General features: G+C 47.9%; 1 protein-coding gene across 6 annotated transcripts in view; it reads left to right on the plus strand.

Annotated features, from left to right (window-relative positions):
• Window positions 1-11,329, plus strand: part of LOC122563322 (serine/threonine-protein kinase 38) — a 94,313-nt gene extending 82,984 nt beyond the window's left edge. For 5 of the 6 annotated variants that reach the window (XM_087973754.1, XM_087973755.1, XM_043717054.2 and 2 more), the window contains exons 10-15: window positions 923-1,040; window positions 1,644-1,767; window positions 4,092-4,187; window positions 5,063-5,154; window positions 6,372-6,428; window positions 8,343-11,329. In XM_087973754.1, coding sequence (XP_087829880.1) covers window positions 923-1,040; window positions 1,644-1,767; window positions 4,092-4,187; window positions 5,063-5,154; window positions 6,372-6,428; window positions 8,343-8,473 — 618 coding nt within the window. In that variant the 3' untranslated portion in view covers window positions 8,474-11,329. The remainder of the gene's footprint in view (window positions 1-922; window positions 1,041-1,643; window positions 1,768-4,091; window positions 4,188-5,062; window positions 5,155-6,371; window positions 6,429-8,342) is intronic. The other variant, XM_087973753.1, reaches the window with a different exon arrangement.
• The last annotated feature ends 1,896 nt before the right edge of the window (window positions 11,330-13,225 follow it).

Below are 13,225 nucleotides of genomic sequence, written 5' to 3' on the forward strand. Positions count from 1 at the left end.
AATGCGCAGCTGCCAGTTCACCCCCCTCAGGTTGCCAGCTAGTTAATCCTACCTTGCTGTGGCATATCCCAGGTAGGACGCTGAATCCTAGTTGCAGTTGTGGTCTGAATCAGCAGGAGTCCACAGGTTCTATTCAACATAATGCCCAGTTTGGCCTCAAGGTCATGGTTTGGAGTTTCCCAAATAAAATACTTATTGTTAGAGCCATGTTGTGAGTGCTTTAACCTTTTCAAATGTAAAGTACCTTGATAGTGATGTGCATGTGGTCCAGCATCAGCAAGTTGGGAGTGCTGACTAAATAGCAGATGTGCTTGATGTAGTATTTTGTCTATCAGTCCTGTGGGCGTGCTACCATTCATTTAGTCCAGAAGCTGGCATCCCTGAATTAACTGGCTCTTGTGCCTGGTTTATAACATCTCTGGATCTTTCACCTAACAACTTAGGCAGCCTCAATGGGTTGTTGTTCCAAGATGTAGCAAATTTGGGTGACACTTGCTATATATTTTTACTTTTCTGTATTTCTTACTGTGGACTGAAATGGGAAGAAAATTGTTTTAAAAACCAAGAATTGCTGCACTTTTATTTTACAAAAAGCAAGTCACCTAACGCTTACTGTAAGTATAATTTTAACCAGCTGCTTGTTCAAGCAGTAGTGCGACTCCAGTCTCAGGAGCCAGGAGGGGGCTCTGTACAAATGGAGCTTTGTCTGGCAGCAAGCAGCTGATTGGTCCATAGCCCATGGATTATTTATTGACGACAAAGTTTATAATTCCAGCCTGTCACATTTGATAGCCTTGTGTGCCCCAAACGTGTGAAACTCAGACTGTGTTACCTGGCAACTGGGAGACCCAGAGCTAAGGATTGCTTTCAGTTCTGATCCCAATGCATGGATTGTTGTGTGTTTCTCTCATCCTACCTTCAGGCCTTCTCCACTGTGGGCACCCCAGACTACATCGCACCAGAAGTGTTCATGCAGACCGGTTACAACAAACTTTGCGACTGGTGGTCACTTGGAGTCATCATGTACGAGATGCTGATCGGTAAGGTTACTCTGGTCTACGGTGCATAACTGATCAGCCTGAGACAGGAAGAGAACTTCATTCCTCCTTATGTTGCTTTTTTCCATCCTTGAGAAATGGCTGCACAGTGAAAGCATCTGTTCGAGTGCATTATAATCAACCAATCTTGCATGTCAATTTCAGAACCTGAGGGTATTGCTAGCAGCAGTGTGTGGGGTGTGGGGGATTTACTGGAAAGACAGTGTTGTTTTGTCTGTGGTGTAGCTTCATAAGGAATCTGTGTTTGCAATTACCATATGCTGTGTAACTGCATGGTGATGTGTGTGTGTGTGTGTGTAATCTAGCCATACGGTGACTGGTGTGTGAGGTGCTTATGTATTGCAGCCTTCTTTTGAAACAGTTCAGCTGCCAAATCAAACGTTTTGTTGCCCTGCCCCATGACGGATGACTCGGTTGCTTCAGGAGATTGATACTGAATGTGTCCCTCCAGTCTGAGGGGAAATGTAACTGAGGGCCACTTGAGGGAGGCACGTGTGACCACTGTTTCATATCCCAGAGGCTGGATGCTGGCTTCACCTCGCTAACCCGGCCCTGCCTTAAATCCTGCTAATTGTTTGTTTTCAGGCTACCCACCTTTCTGTTCAGAGACCCCCCAAGAGACGTATAAGAAAGTGATGAACTGGAGGGAGACCCTGACATTCCCACCAGAGGTTCCCATTTCAGAGAAAGCCAAGGATTTAATTCTCAGGTAAAGATGACCGGAAATAACACTGAGGCATTGACTGTACACCTTCTCCTGTAGCTCCCACCTGAGGAAGCTTTACTCTGTATCTAACACCATGCTGTTCCTACCTTGGGATTATTTGATGGAGACCTGTCTGATTATTGAGAATATAGAGTCATAGAGATGTACAGCATGGAAACAGACCCTTCAGTCCAACTCGTCCATGCCGACTAGATATCCCAACCCAATCTAGCTCCACTTGCCAGCACCCGGCCCATATCCCTCCAAACCCTTCCTATTCATATACCCATCCAAATGCCTTGTAAATGTTTCAATTGTACCAGCCTCCACCACATCCTCTGGCAACTCATTCCATACATGTACCACTCTCTGAGTGAAAAAGTTGCTCCTTAGGTCTCTTTTATATCTTTCCCCTCTCACCCTAAACCTATGACCTCTAGTTCTGGACTCCCCCACCCCAGGGAAAAGACTTTGTCTATTTATCCTATCCATGCCCCTCATGATTTTGTAAACCTCTATAAGGTCACCCCTCAGCCTCCGATGTTCCAGGGAAAACAGCCCCAGCCTGTTCAGCCTCTCCCTGTAGCTCAGATCCTCCAACCCTGGCAACATCCTTGTAAATCTTTTCTGAACCTTTTAGGTTTCACAACATCCTTCCTATAGCAGGGAGAGCAGATGAATGCAATATTCCAACAGTGACCTAACCAATGTCCTGTACAGCCACAACATGACCTCCCAACCCCTGTGCTCAATACTCTGACCAATAAAGGAAAGCATACCAAATGCCGCCTTCAGTATCCTATCTACCTGTGACTCCACTTTCAAGGAGCTATGAACCTGCACTCCAAGGTCTCTTTGTTCAGCAACACTCCCTAGGAATACCTAAAGTTACCATGTGCTGTAGCAAAAAGCTATGACCTGTTTATTATCTTGTGCTCCAACATGCATGAATTGCCTATGTCTGCTGCCAGTTCCCTGTTGCTGAGTTGGTGTTTTTTCTCCCATTAAGTGCACCTCTGCTGTCACCCTGCACAGACAGTTTTTTTTTTAAGATTAGATTACTTACAGTGTGGAAACAGGCCCTTCGGCCCAACAAGTCCACATTGACCCGCCGAAGAGCAACCCACCCAGACCCATTCCCCTACATTTACCCCTTCACCTGACCTGCACATCTTTGGACTGAGAGGGGAAACCGGAGCACCCGGTGGAAACCCACGCAGACACGGGGAGAACGTGCAAACTGCACACAGTCAGTCGCCTGAGTCGGGAATTGAACCCAGGCTTCTGGCACTGTGAGGCAGCAGTGCTAACCACTGAGCCACCCACTCTCATGAAGCCAGTACCAAAGCTTGATGCTGCTGTAGATTGTCACGGGGTCTCTGGGTTTACCTGGGTTAGGTTCAACAGTCCTAATCAATGCTCCTGACCCCTGCTGGACAATGTGCGCGATGTCAGGTGAGCATGGGGTGGGACTGGCTATTATGACTCTTGTAGTGCAAGAGCCTTTGTATTGACTCCTGTGAGGAATAGTCATGTGTGAGATGTGGCTCGGAGGCTGTTGCCTGTGGGTCTGAACTGCAGTATGGATTCGATTCTAGAGTATGAGATCTTTGCCTGTCTACGCTCTGTCCCCAGCGGTGATTGTGCCCTGGCTTAGGGAGTGTAGAAAAACCGAAAATGCTGGAGAACTCAGCAGGTCTGGCAGCATCTGTGGAGAGAAAGCAGAATTAATGTTTCAGATCCAGTCACCTTTCTTCAAGACTGATTGTAGCTAGGGAAAAGTGGGGTATATGTTTCAGACCAGGTCGGAATGTGGGATAACTGAGTGAGAGGATGGATGGAAATGGAGCCCAGAGAGAGAACAGCAATGGGGCAAAGAAAGGAGTAAGTAATGAGCTGCTAGTGGGGACAATGAAGTGAGAATAGGTTGTGTGTGGTAGCAGTCCATGTGATAAGAAGGCCTGGTGGGTGGAGATTGGGGTAAGGACATGGGAGAAGGTGCTCAGGCCCTAAAATGTTTGATGCAATGTTGAACCCAGAAGGCGATGAGTTCCCAAGCGGAAAATGGGGTGCTATTCTTCTAGCTTGCGCTGAGCTTGGCTGGAGCATTGCAGTAAGTCTGAGACAGAGGTGTTAGGGAACATGATGGTATGTTGAGGTAGTAGGCACCTGGAAGCTCAGTCTTTTTTTTTCACAGGTTCAGCACAGGTATTTTACAAAACGGTCGCCCAGTCTGCGTTTCAGCTCCCCAGTGCAGAGGAGACCACATTGTGAGCAGTTTGATGTGGGTGTTTTGCATGTCTTCCTCTGACCTGTGATCTTTTTAGGTTCTGCTGCGAGTCGGAGACCAGAATTGGGGCCAATGGAGTGGAAGATGTGAAGAGCAACTTCTTCTTTGAAGGTGTTGACTGGGAGCACATCAGGTGGGAGAGTGTTTGACTTGCGCAAGCCCAGGTCCAGAACTCTGACTCGCTTTCCTGGAGAGACTGTCTTGTTTCTGACTTCACCACCACTGTCAACTTTCAATTTACAGAAGCATTTGGCTCCCTTGTAGTGCACTCACTGCTCCTTTATACCTCCACTACAGGCTGCTGGGGTGCGGGGAATGCCCTGGTCCCTACAGGCTGCTGGGGTGCGGGGAATGCCCTGGTCCCTGCAGGCTGCTGGGGTGCGGGGAGTGCCCTGATCCCTGCAGGCTGTTGGGGTGCGGGGAATGTCCTGGTCCCTGCGGGCTGCTGGGGTGAGGGGAATGTCCTGGTCCCTGCGGGCTGCTGGGGTGCGGGGAATGTCCTGGTCCCTGCAGGCTGCTGGGGTGCGGGGAATGCCCAGGTCCCTGCAGGCTGCTGGGGTGCGTAGAATGCCCAGGTCCCTGCAGGCTGCTGGGGTGTGGGAAACACCCTGGTTCCTGCGGGCTGCTGAGCCGCGGGGAATGTCCTGGTCCCTACAGGCTGCTGGGATGTGGGGAACGCCCTGATCCCTGCGGGCTGTTGGGGTACGGGAAACGCCCTGATCCCTACAGGCTGCTGGGGTGCAGGGTACGCACTGGTCCCTGCGGGCTGTTGGGGTACGGGAAACGCCCTGATCCCTACAGGCTGCTGGGGTGCCCCTGGTCTCTGCGGGGAATGCCCGGGTCCGTGCGGGAAGCGTACTGCTGGCCTTGGGTTACCTCTGCCGTGTCTGATGAAGCTGTCACATACCTGCTGACGTTTTGCTGTGCTGTTCTCTGTGGTTTCTGATCGCTGTGTCCCCGTTTGTTGAGCAGTTTGCAGTTTCTAATCCGATCTCTCCCCTCTGACAGGGAAAGGCCAGCAGCCATCTCCATTGAAATAAAGAGTATTGACGATACATCGAACTTTGATGAATTCCCTGATTCAGACATCTTACAACCAGGTAAGGAGCAGTCCTTCGGGGAGGGAGTCAGTTCCCTCCCAGGAGATGGGTTCTGAGGTTTTTGTATTATTTGTTCCTGCTTCAACAGAGCATTATTTAGTTAAAAGCCGTCCGTTACAGTGGATAGTGTTAGACGCACAGCCGATGTGAAGATGAATCTGTTTGGGATAAGTTTAGTGTTGAGTTATCTTCCTGACATCAGGGGAGGCTCATTCTGATCACTGCTTGGACATGCACTTTATTGAAGGGTGACTTTGGAACATCGGCTTAGGGTGACTCCAAACCCCGTCTTCCACTTTCAGTTAACATCCTAACCCCACATCCTAGATGGAGACGGTCAGTCACAGCAAAATGTAGAAGGACTAGAGAGTAAGCGCAAGAAGGAGGGGGCACCACAGCGATTGGCGGATTGTGTGTCTCAGTCTGATTCACTGCCTGTCTGCAGATTGCCTTATCTTGCCAGTGTCAATGTCTGACTGGTCTGCACTGAACAAGATTCCTTCACACTGGTGTTGAAGACACTAAAAGGGAGGTGACATTTCTGTCACTGGGAAGGTAGTGGTCTCCATGTGGTCTCATTACTTTACACTGCCACAGGCACTGTTTGGGGACTGAGAGCCTGTTGATGGGAGGCACTGTGAAACCTTGTTGCTGTCCCATTGTAACTGCGTCAGAAGCTGAGCTCCAGTTCCACTGCTGTGGGAGAAGTTAGAGTGCCCCTTCTAATTGCAGTTTGTTAGAACTTCTCACACAGAGGAAGTTGACCCATTGCATTTTTCCCCATCAGTCAGTACAGTTTTCCAGTTCCTTGTCCCTTGTCCTACCAGGCTGCTCTCTTGTTGGACAGAGATGACTGGTGATGTTTAATCCTGAGAGTCACCATGCCTTAGACAAGGGGAGAGATTGAGAAGAAGCATTCTTCAGGTTAATTGTAACCAGAGTGGGAATTGAACCCACACTGTCTGTATCACTTGCAATGCAACCCAGCCAACAGACAGCCCATGTCTTGCCTTGTCAGTGAGTTCAGTGAGAGTGTGTGTGGAGTGAATTCTGTGGCTGGTGGAGGGGACTGTGTATTACCTGACGTTCTGCTGCTGCGGCAGTAAGTTGTGTTTTACTAGCTGTGCCTGTTATGAGAATCCACCCTGGGATTGCTGTCTTTCTATGAAGCTGTTGTATTCGAATGTGACGCAGTGTTTTCTGATGTTCTTCTTCAGGAGTGTCACAGGCAGGGCTAGAAAGTAGTGGTAAGAAGTGTCTGTCCTCAAAGACAGGTAACCAGCATTTTATTCCCCTCATCCCTTACTAAACTCTCCTGGTCCTACGCTTTCTTACATTCACACTGGCTTCATCTGGGGGGAAGCTGGGTTATAACCTCTTTGTTTCTCTGGTTTTTGAGTTGTAGGAGAGATCTGATCCTTGAACTTGCCAATTTAGTTAACGTCTGGCTATCTTCCTCTCCCTTCCCTCAATACTTAAAGCAAATATTCCCTCCCCTATCCCAATCCTGTGACTTTTCCATGAGCTATTGTTATTGAAGTGTATCCTCTGAGACCAGTCTCTTGACAGTAGCAGTTGCTTCAGTGACTAAAATATTAGCACTGCTCCCCACAGAGCAGGGATCGAATCTAAGCAGGATAATCCGTTGCTTCTCCCCATCGTGCTGCCTTGGGGCCGCCCTCAGCAGGGTATACCTGGACCTGCCCTCTGACCAAGTGCAGGGAAGGCCCAGAGAGAGGGTCAAATCTCCTTCTGTGTTTTGGAGAATGGGGAAGTACAGTGAACCAAACCCCTGGCAGTGCTGTTGCACTGGGAGAGGCATTTACAGGAGGTTAGCATTGCTGTCTGCTGCTCCTGGACTGGCCTCTTGTCTGATAAGTAATGGTTAGGGAGCAGAGGGCCAGATTCTCCCACGGTGGGCGGCATGGTGGCACAGTGGTTAGCACTGCTGCCTCACAGCGCCAGAGACCCGGGTTCAATTCCCGCCTCAGGCGACTGACTGTGTGGAGTTTGCACGTTCTCCCCGTGTCTGCGTGGGTTTCCTCCGGGTGCTCCGGTTTCCTCCCACAGTCCAAAGATGTGCAGGTCAGGTGCATTGGCCATGCTAAATTGCCCGTAGTGTTAGGTAAGGGGTAAATGTAGGGGTATGGGTGGGTTGCGCTTCGGCGGGGCGGTGTGGACTTGTTGGGCCGAAGGGCCTGTTTCCACACTGTAAATAATCTAATCTAATCTAATCTAATCTAATGACAAGGTGGTGTGGGTGTTGTCAGCGAGGAGTGGCTGACCTGTGCAAGTGCTCTCGTTTGCAAATCATTTGTCAGTGAAACCGAGAAGTAATTTATAGCATACAAGAGTCAGAGAGACTCTCCCCACCTGCTGATGAGTCTGGAACCACAGTCTGTCCTAACGTGATCAGCAAGTTTCTGGGTTTGGCTTCTTTTCACTGCTTTCTAAGCTCTGTCTGTAAGGACCAGTTACTGGTGCTGCCAGTATCCAGAGTAACAACTAATCTCTATCAGCTTCTGGTTCTAAACTTACACATTTGTTCTTCGCTGAATCAGTGTTGTCATTGGGATTTCATTAGTGTTAAATCCCAAGATAAAGTTTTATTCCGGGAGTGTAAATCCTAGGATAACGTTTGCTTTGAGCACTTGAATAGACAACTTATGCTATAAAATATGCTGGTACCTTATTCTGCTACTTGGTGCCATTTAATGGAAATGGCTGTGAGTGTGCAGCCTACCCTCTCTCCTACCCTGGTGGATGGTCTTTCTTGGCTGCTTCAGGCAGGTTTATACACAGTGCTGGCCCTCTGCTGGGCGTGTGCTGCTCCAAGTACCCAAGGCTCCACATTATATAAAAGCGAGTAATTTCAAAAGATTGTCAAGTCTTTGCTTAGTTTAATTAATTATCCCTGTTAAGTAGTTTCACTAAATAGACCCAGTGACAACACTGAGCGCGATAATCCACTTGAGGGCTCTGTTTGGTCGTGATTTCTGGGGTGGGGGTGCATGACGTATGGATTGTTCTGTTAACTGGAGCTTGCTGAGCGCAGCTGTCGCTGCTTGGGAGTGGGCAAGTCCGGGGTCAGGTGGAATGTACCGACTATATAAGTTGGAGTGCATTTTGTTTCCGGAATCTGAAAGCTCTCTCTCATGTGCAATTCCTAACGTTCTCCTTTACTTCAGTTGCAGTGAGTAACCACTCAGAGACAGACTACAAGAACAAGGACTGGGTCTTCATTAACTACACCTACAAACGGTTTGAAGGACTGACTGCCCGTGGAGCCATTCCTTCCTACATGAAGTCTGGAAAGTGATGAACTTTGACCCCAAGGGCTAACGTCACTGCTTTAGTGCCTATTTTATCTTAGCAACTTGATTGGTCCGTTGGTGGAGCCTTACTGCCGAGGATAGTGACAGTTGTGAAGGACTGAGAAATTACTCAGATTTTATTCCTAATATCCAGATATCCATTATAATCTCTTCTCGCTGGGCAGCAGATGCTGATGTTAGACTCTGTGCAGCCCAGGGCCTCAGGCAGCAGCTATTTGAAGCGGGTTCAATGGGATTCCTACAACACCAAGCCGGCAGTTCTCAAGTCTGTGCCCGTCGCTAGCTGTGTGCCTGACTCTGCTCTGTCCAGTTCAGCTCCTAGTGGCCAATAGAGCAGACCTTTATCAGCAAATGCATCCATTCTGGTTGTCCGTGAGGTTACCTTTGCTGTGTGTTCCCTGGTGGCTGAGGCAGGGGTATGCTCTTTCACTGTCCCTGTAAATGGTCACGGGAAGGCCTGTGCGTGATAATTGTCGGGATCGTGCAGTCCTGCCTGTTAGTCACTGTGTTGGGCAGCGGGCAGTGTCACAGGGTTCCTGGCGCATAGCGATATGCGAGAGGGGCAGAAAGTAGCCCAGTGATAGTCCGACAGTGAGGCAGCTGACTGTTGTCTCTCTGCATGAAGACAGCCAGGGGACGTACAGCTGCCTCACAGCCGCTTATCGCTGCGCAGTGTCTGTGCCAGCCCTCCCCATTTCTGTTCATGAGTGTCCACAGTTGAGCAGACACCAAGGTACTGTTCACATCATGTGTTTTTATCTGTATTTGGATGCATTTATTAATTGGGTGGGGTTCATAATGAGCTCTGCTGATTTCACCTTGATTTCTAATTAGATGCAGCTTTATTATTTTAAAAGGGGGAATGTTAGTGATGGATCTTGTTTGTAAATACAGCTGTGTGTTTATACTTGTGTGGAAGGAGGCGTTGCTGTGGGTAAAGATGGGTGATTACAGGCCTGGATCTCTGCAGGTTGATGATTCTCCCTTGAGTCTATTATTTCCAAACACCGGCTCCAGGGTACATAAAGCAAGCTGAACAATAGTTGCTGCTGCAGATAATCCCTCTGGAAGATACCTCCCTTCCTTCTTTGTTGATTTGTTTGCCACTTTCTGTCTTGCCTCTGATTGAACATCCCATTCCAGTATTACTATAAAATACAGAATGTCCATCACTTTGAGAACTCTCACGCATTTTCAGGTGCCATTTCAGTAAACACCCCTCTGTCTCTGTGTGCTAAGAGGGCAAAACAGAGTGATCCAACAAGCTGGTCCTTGGAGACCAGGTTATTATAATGACTGGCCAGTGATAATGGTGGGGTTCAGTCTGGCAGTAAGTTGCTGCCTGGATCTGCTCAGTGCTAAAAGTTAATGCTCCGGCCCGGAGTCCCAGAACAGCTGTGCAAACAAACTTGCTTCCTTTAACTTTCCAACAGACTCGCAGTCACCCAGAGTGATGCTCATGGTGGGATCTGTACGTTATTTTGTGTGAAAGTATATTTTGAGCGTTATAATGGGGCCTTGTTTTTGCGAGGGAGTGATGTAACATAATTCAGCCCACACTCTTGTCAGTGCAGGCTGCTGTGCTGCGGTTCCCCACCAACTTCCCTGGGGTCGGTCTGCACCATCACACAGACAGACCTGCTCTGCTGCTCCCTCTTGGAGATTCCTGACAGAGAATGCTGAATCCTAGTTGGTGAGGCTACAACATTGATCACAGCCCAAATTCCAAGTGTTCAGTGCCACGCTCTATTTGCAGGATCCCCACTTCCTGTCCAGTATACAGTTGCTCTGTAGTGGCAGACAGCTTATTTTGTAGCCTGATGGCCCTAGAAAGTGATTGAGAGAATTTTTTTTTTTTAATTCACTCATGGGATGTGGGCATGGCCCTTGATGAGCTGCCGCCTTGAATGGTTGCTGTCCATATGGACACCCAGCTGTTTGGAAGAGAGCTCCAGAATGGTTGGAATGCATATGATTGAAAATTGACATTTGCTGAGCTTTAATGAATAGCTCGATGTTTCAAATCCCAGTTCTGTTCCTAGATACAAAGTCCTTTGGCTCCATTATACTGAGGCAGTGGCTTCTGGCATTTTGTGTCCTCTCCCCTTTCAGACCCAGTCTTTACTGTACCACATTCGGAAGCTGAGTATGTGCAGAACAGGCTGCTCTGGCTCCCATGCTGCCAGCACTGAGGGAAATGTTTCATACAAATGGGCGCAAGTCACTAACCCAAACTTCAAAACCTCTTAATGGGACATGTGCACATCAGACGATGGTTTTTATCCTTGTTTTAAAAACTTGTTTCAGTACCCTAAACTAATATTAACAACGTGGAGATAAGTGCGAAGGTTGCGATTGTGTTTTGCAAGGAACAGTTATTTTCAATACAACAGTGTGGCTGAACATACTGGTAAATTTCCCCACCCCTGTATGTTTAATGTGATGAGTAAGAGAGAGGTGTGCGTGCGTGTGTGTGTGTTGCTTCCCCAAGGTTGAATAGCTTGCAAAAATTGATCTAGCCTCTCTCGTGGCTGCTGGCTAGTTTCGGGATGTCTGAGGCACGCTGGAGTCCAGTTCTGATGTAGCTGTGATAGCCTCAGAATGTACACCATTCCTGTCTTCAGTTCCCAGGAGCGGCTAAGTGGCTACAGTAGCCTCTGTGTGGAGTGAGTACCCCTTCTAGTTGGAGGGAGGGCTGTGTGAGAGACTGGGTCAGACTGCCAGTGTTCCTGGGGCTGAGAGATGTAAATCCTGGCGTAAGGGTTGTGTAAGTTGCAGTATTGCTTTTTACAATGGCCACTTATTTTGTTTAAAACTGTATTATAAAACCGTTTACTTAACATCACCGAGTCTGTGTGAAATTTTGTCCAGAGTTTCCAGTTGAATTTTTTTTACTGCAGGGGAGTTGCAAGTGGAAGAAAAAGTACAGCCTGTTCATCTTAAGTGCTAACCCATTCTTTAATCAAACATTGCTGTGTTCTTGGGGTGAAAACCCCTGGATGTTTCTCTATCGACAAAAACTTCAATACATTAACTGCTGGTTGTTCCACGGGAACTGCTGTCTCTGTTTTGTCTGTCACCTTCCCCTGGGTGCCAGCTCCATTTCACAGTAATTCTCAGATGGATTCTCCAGCCCAACCTGAAAAGGAGAGGGTGTGATGGACAGAAGGCGCAGAGTATATGGTGCATGTTCTATACAGCCCTTCAATGGCAGACCTCAGATGCACTGTCATTTGTGGGTTGCATGAACAGGACCATTGAATAGTTTCTGTAGAAAAGGGTGGTGCTGGAAAAGCACAGCAGGTCAGGCAGCATCCGAGGAGCAGGAGAATCGACAGTTTCTGTCGATCCACACACTACAACTGCAACATAAAACTTGTATCATCTGCATCCTCAGTAAAGGGCTGCATGTCCACATTCCAGTGTTAAAACATTAATGTACAAAATGGGGAACTGCCAGATGAAAAATGTTTTCGCTTCATAATTGACCTGCTTAGTTCTATGGTACACGGATCATGAAGCCTGTTGACCAGTTACCACAATCAATCAGTTATTTTACAATAGCCCCTGTCGAGAGGTGAGGGACCCCAAACAAACTCCTCTTGTAGAAGTTTGAAAACGTACCTGTTGCCCTCAAACTGCTGCACTTTCCAGCATTGCTACACAATGCTAACCGTTTCCATGTCTCCCCCAGCAGTCTGTGCCTGATTTGTGGCTCCATGTTCTTACTGACAGACCTTCTGTCCATAATCCCCACTCTACTCTTGGATTCAGAATTTACTTCAAGGACTGATGGGTTTTCTTCTCTAGACAGTCAACAATGCTGTCCTTGCTGGGCCACTCAACATGGTCTTAACCTGGGGCATACCCGGCTTGTATTTTTAACAGACAGCCTGCCTTAGCAAGCTGTAAAACACATCCCAGAGATGGGGTATTGAGGATTACTGATCTGGTAGCAGATGTGTTGAGACAGAGCAAAACATTCATTCATGTGACAGTAATTCAGTGCAGTATTTCACAGTTTGAGCACAATACGAGTGATTAGGGAACTCTATCTTACGCAGACCATCTTCCTATTCTCTATAAAGAGCTGTGCTCATTGTAAACAATCTCTCCGCCCAGAACACTGCTCATTTGTGGGAATGTGTCAGGGCACTTTGCTTTGTCATAATGTGCTGGAAATGTGTTGCTGGAAAAGCGCAGCAGGTCAGGCAGCATCCAAGGAACAGGAGAATTGACGTTTCGGGCATAAGCCCTTCTTCAGGAATGTGGACCCTCACCTAAATGTCATTTTAAGGTGTTTAAATGATTCTCAAAGGAACACTGTTCAGAATTCACAAACCTCTTAGAGATGGGCCCTAGAGGTTATCTCACTTCTGTTATGTGCTCATTTACTTGATTTCATTTCATTCATTGACTCAATCTATTCCTCAGAAAGGCAGCCAACATCATTAAAGACCTCTCCCACCCTGGTTATGAACTCTTTCAATCTCTTCCCTCAGGCAGAAGATTCAAAAGCTTAAACACACGTACTAACAGATTCAAGAACAGTTTCTTCCCCGCTGTTATCAGACGTCTGAACAGGCCTAGGAGATTGAGTGCAGTGCTGGAGAGTTGAGTTGAAAAGTGGTGCTGGAAAAGCACAGTAGGTCAGGCAGCAAACGAGGGGCAGGGAAGTTAACATTTTAGGCATAAGCCCTTTATCAGGAATGTGGGGCTGGGGTGGAGCAGGGCTA

This window comes from Chiloscyllium plagiosum, unplaced genomic scaffold, assembly GCF_037043375.1.
Source record: "Chiloscyllium plagiosum isolate Xiang-an unplaced genomic scaffold, Cpla_swu_hap1 HiC_scaffold_26, whole genome shotgun sequence".
NCBI lineage: Eukaryota > Metazoa > Chordata > Chondrichthyes > Orectolobiformes > Hemiscylliidae > Chiloscyllium > Chiloscyllium plagiosum.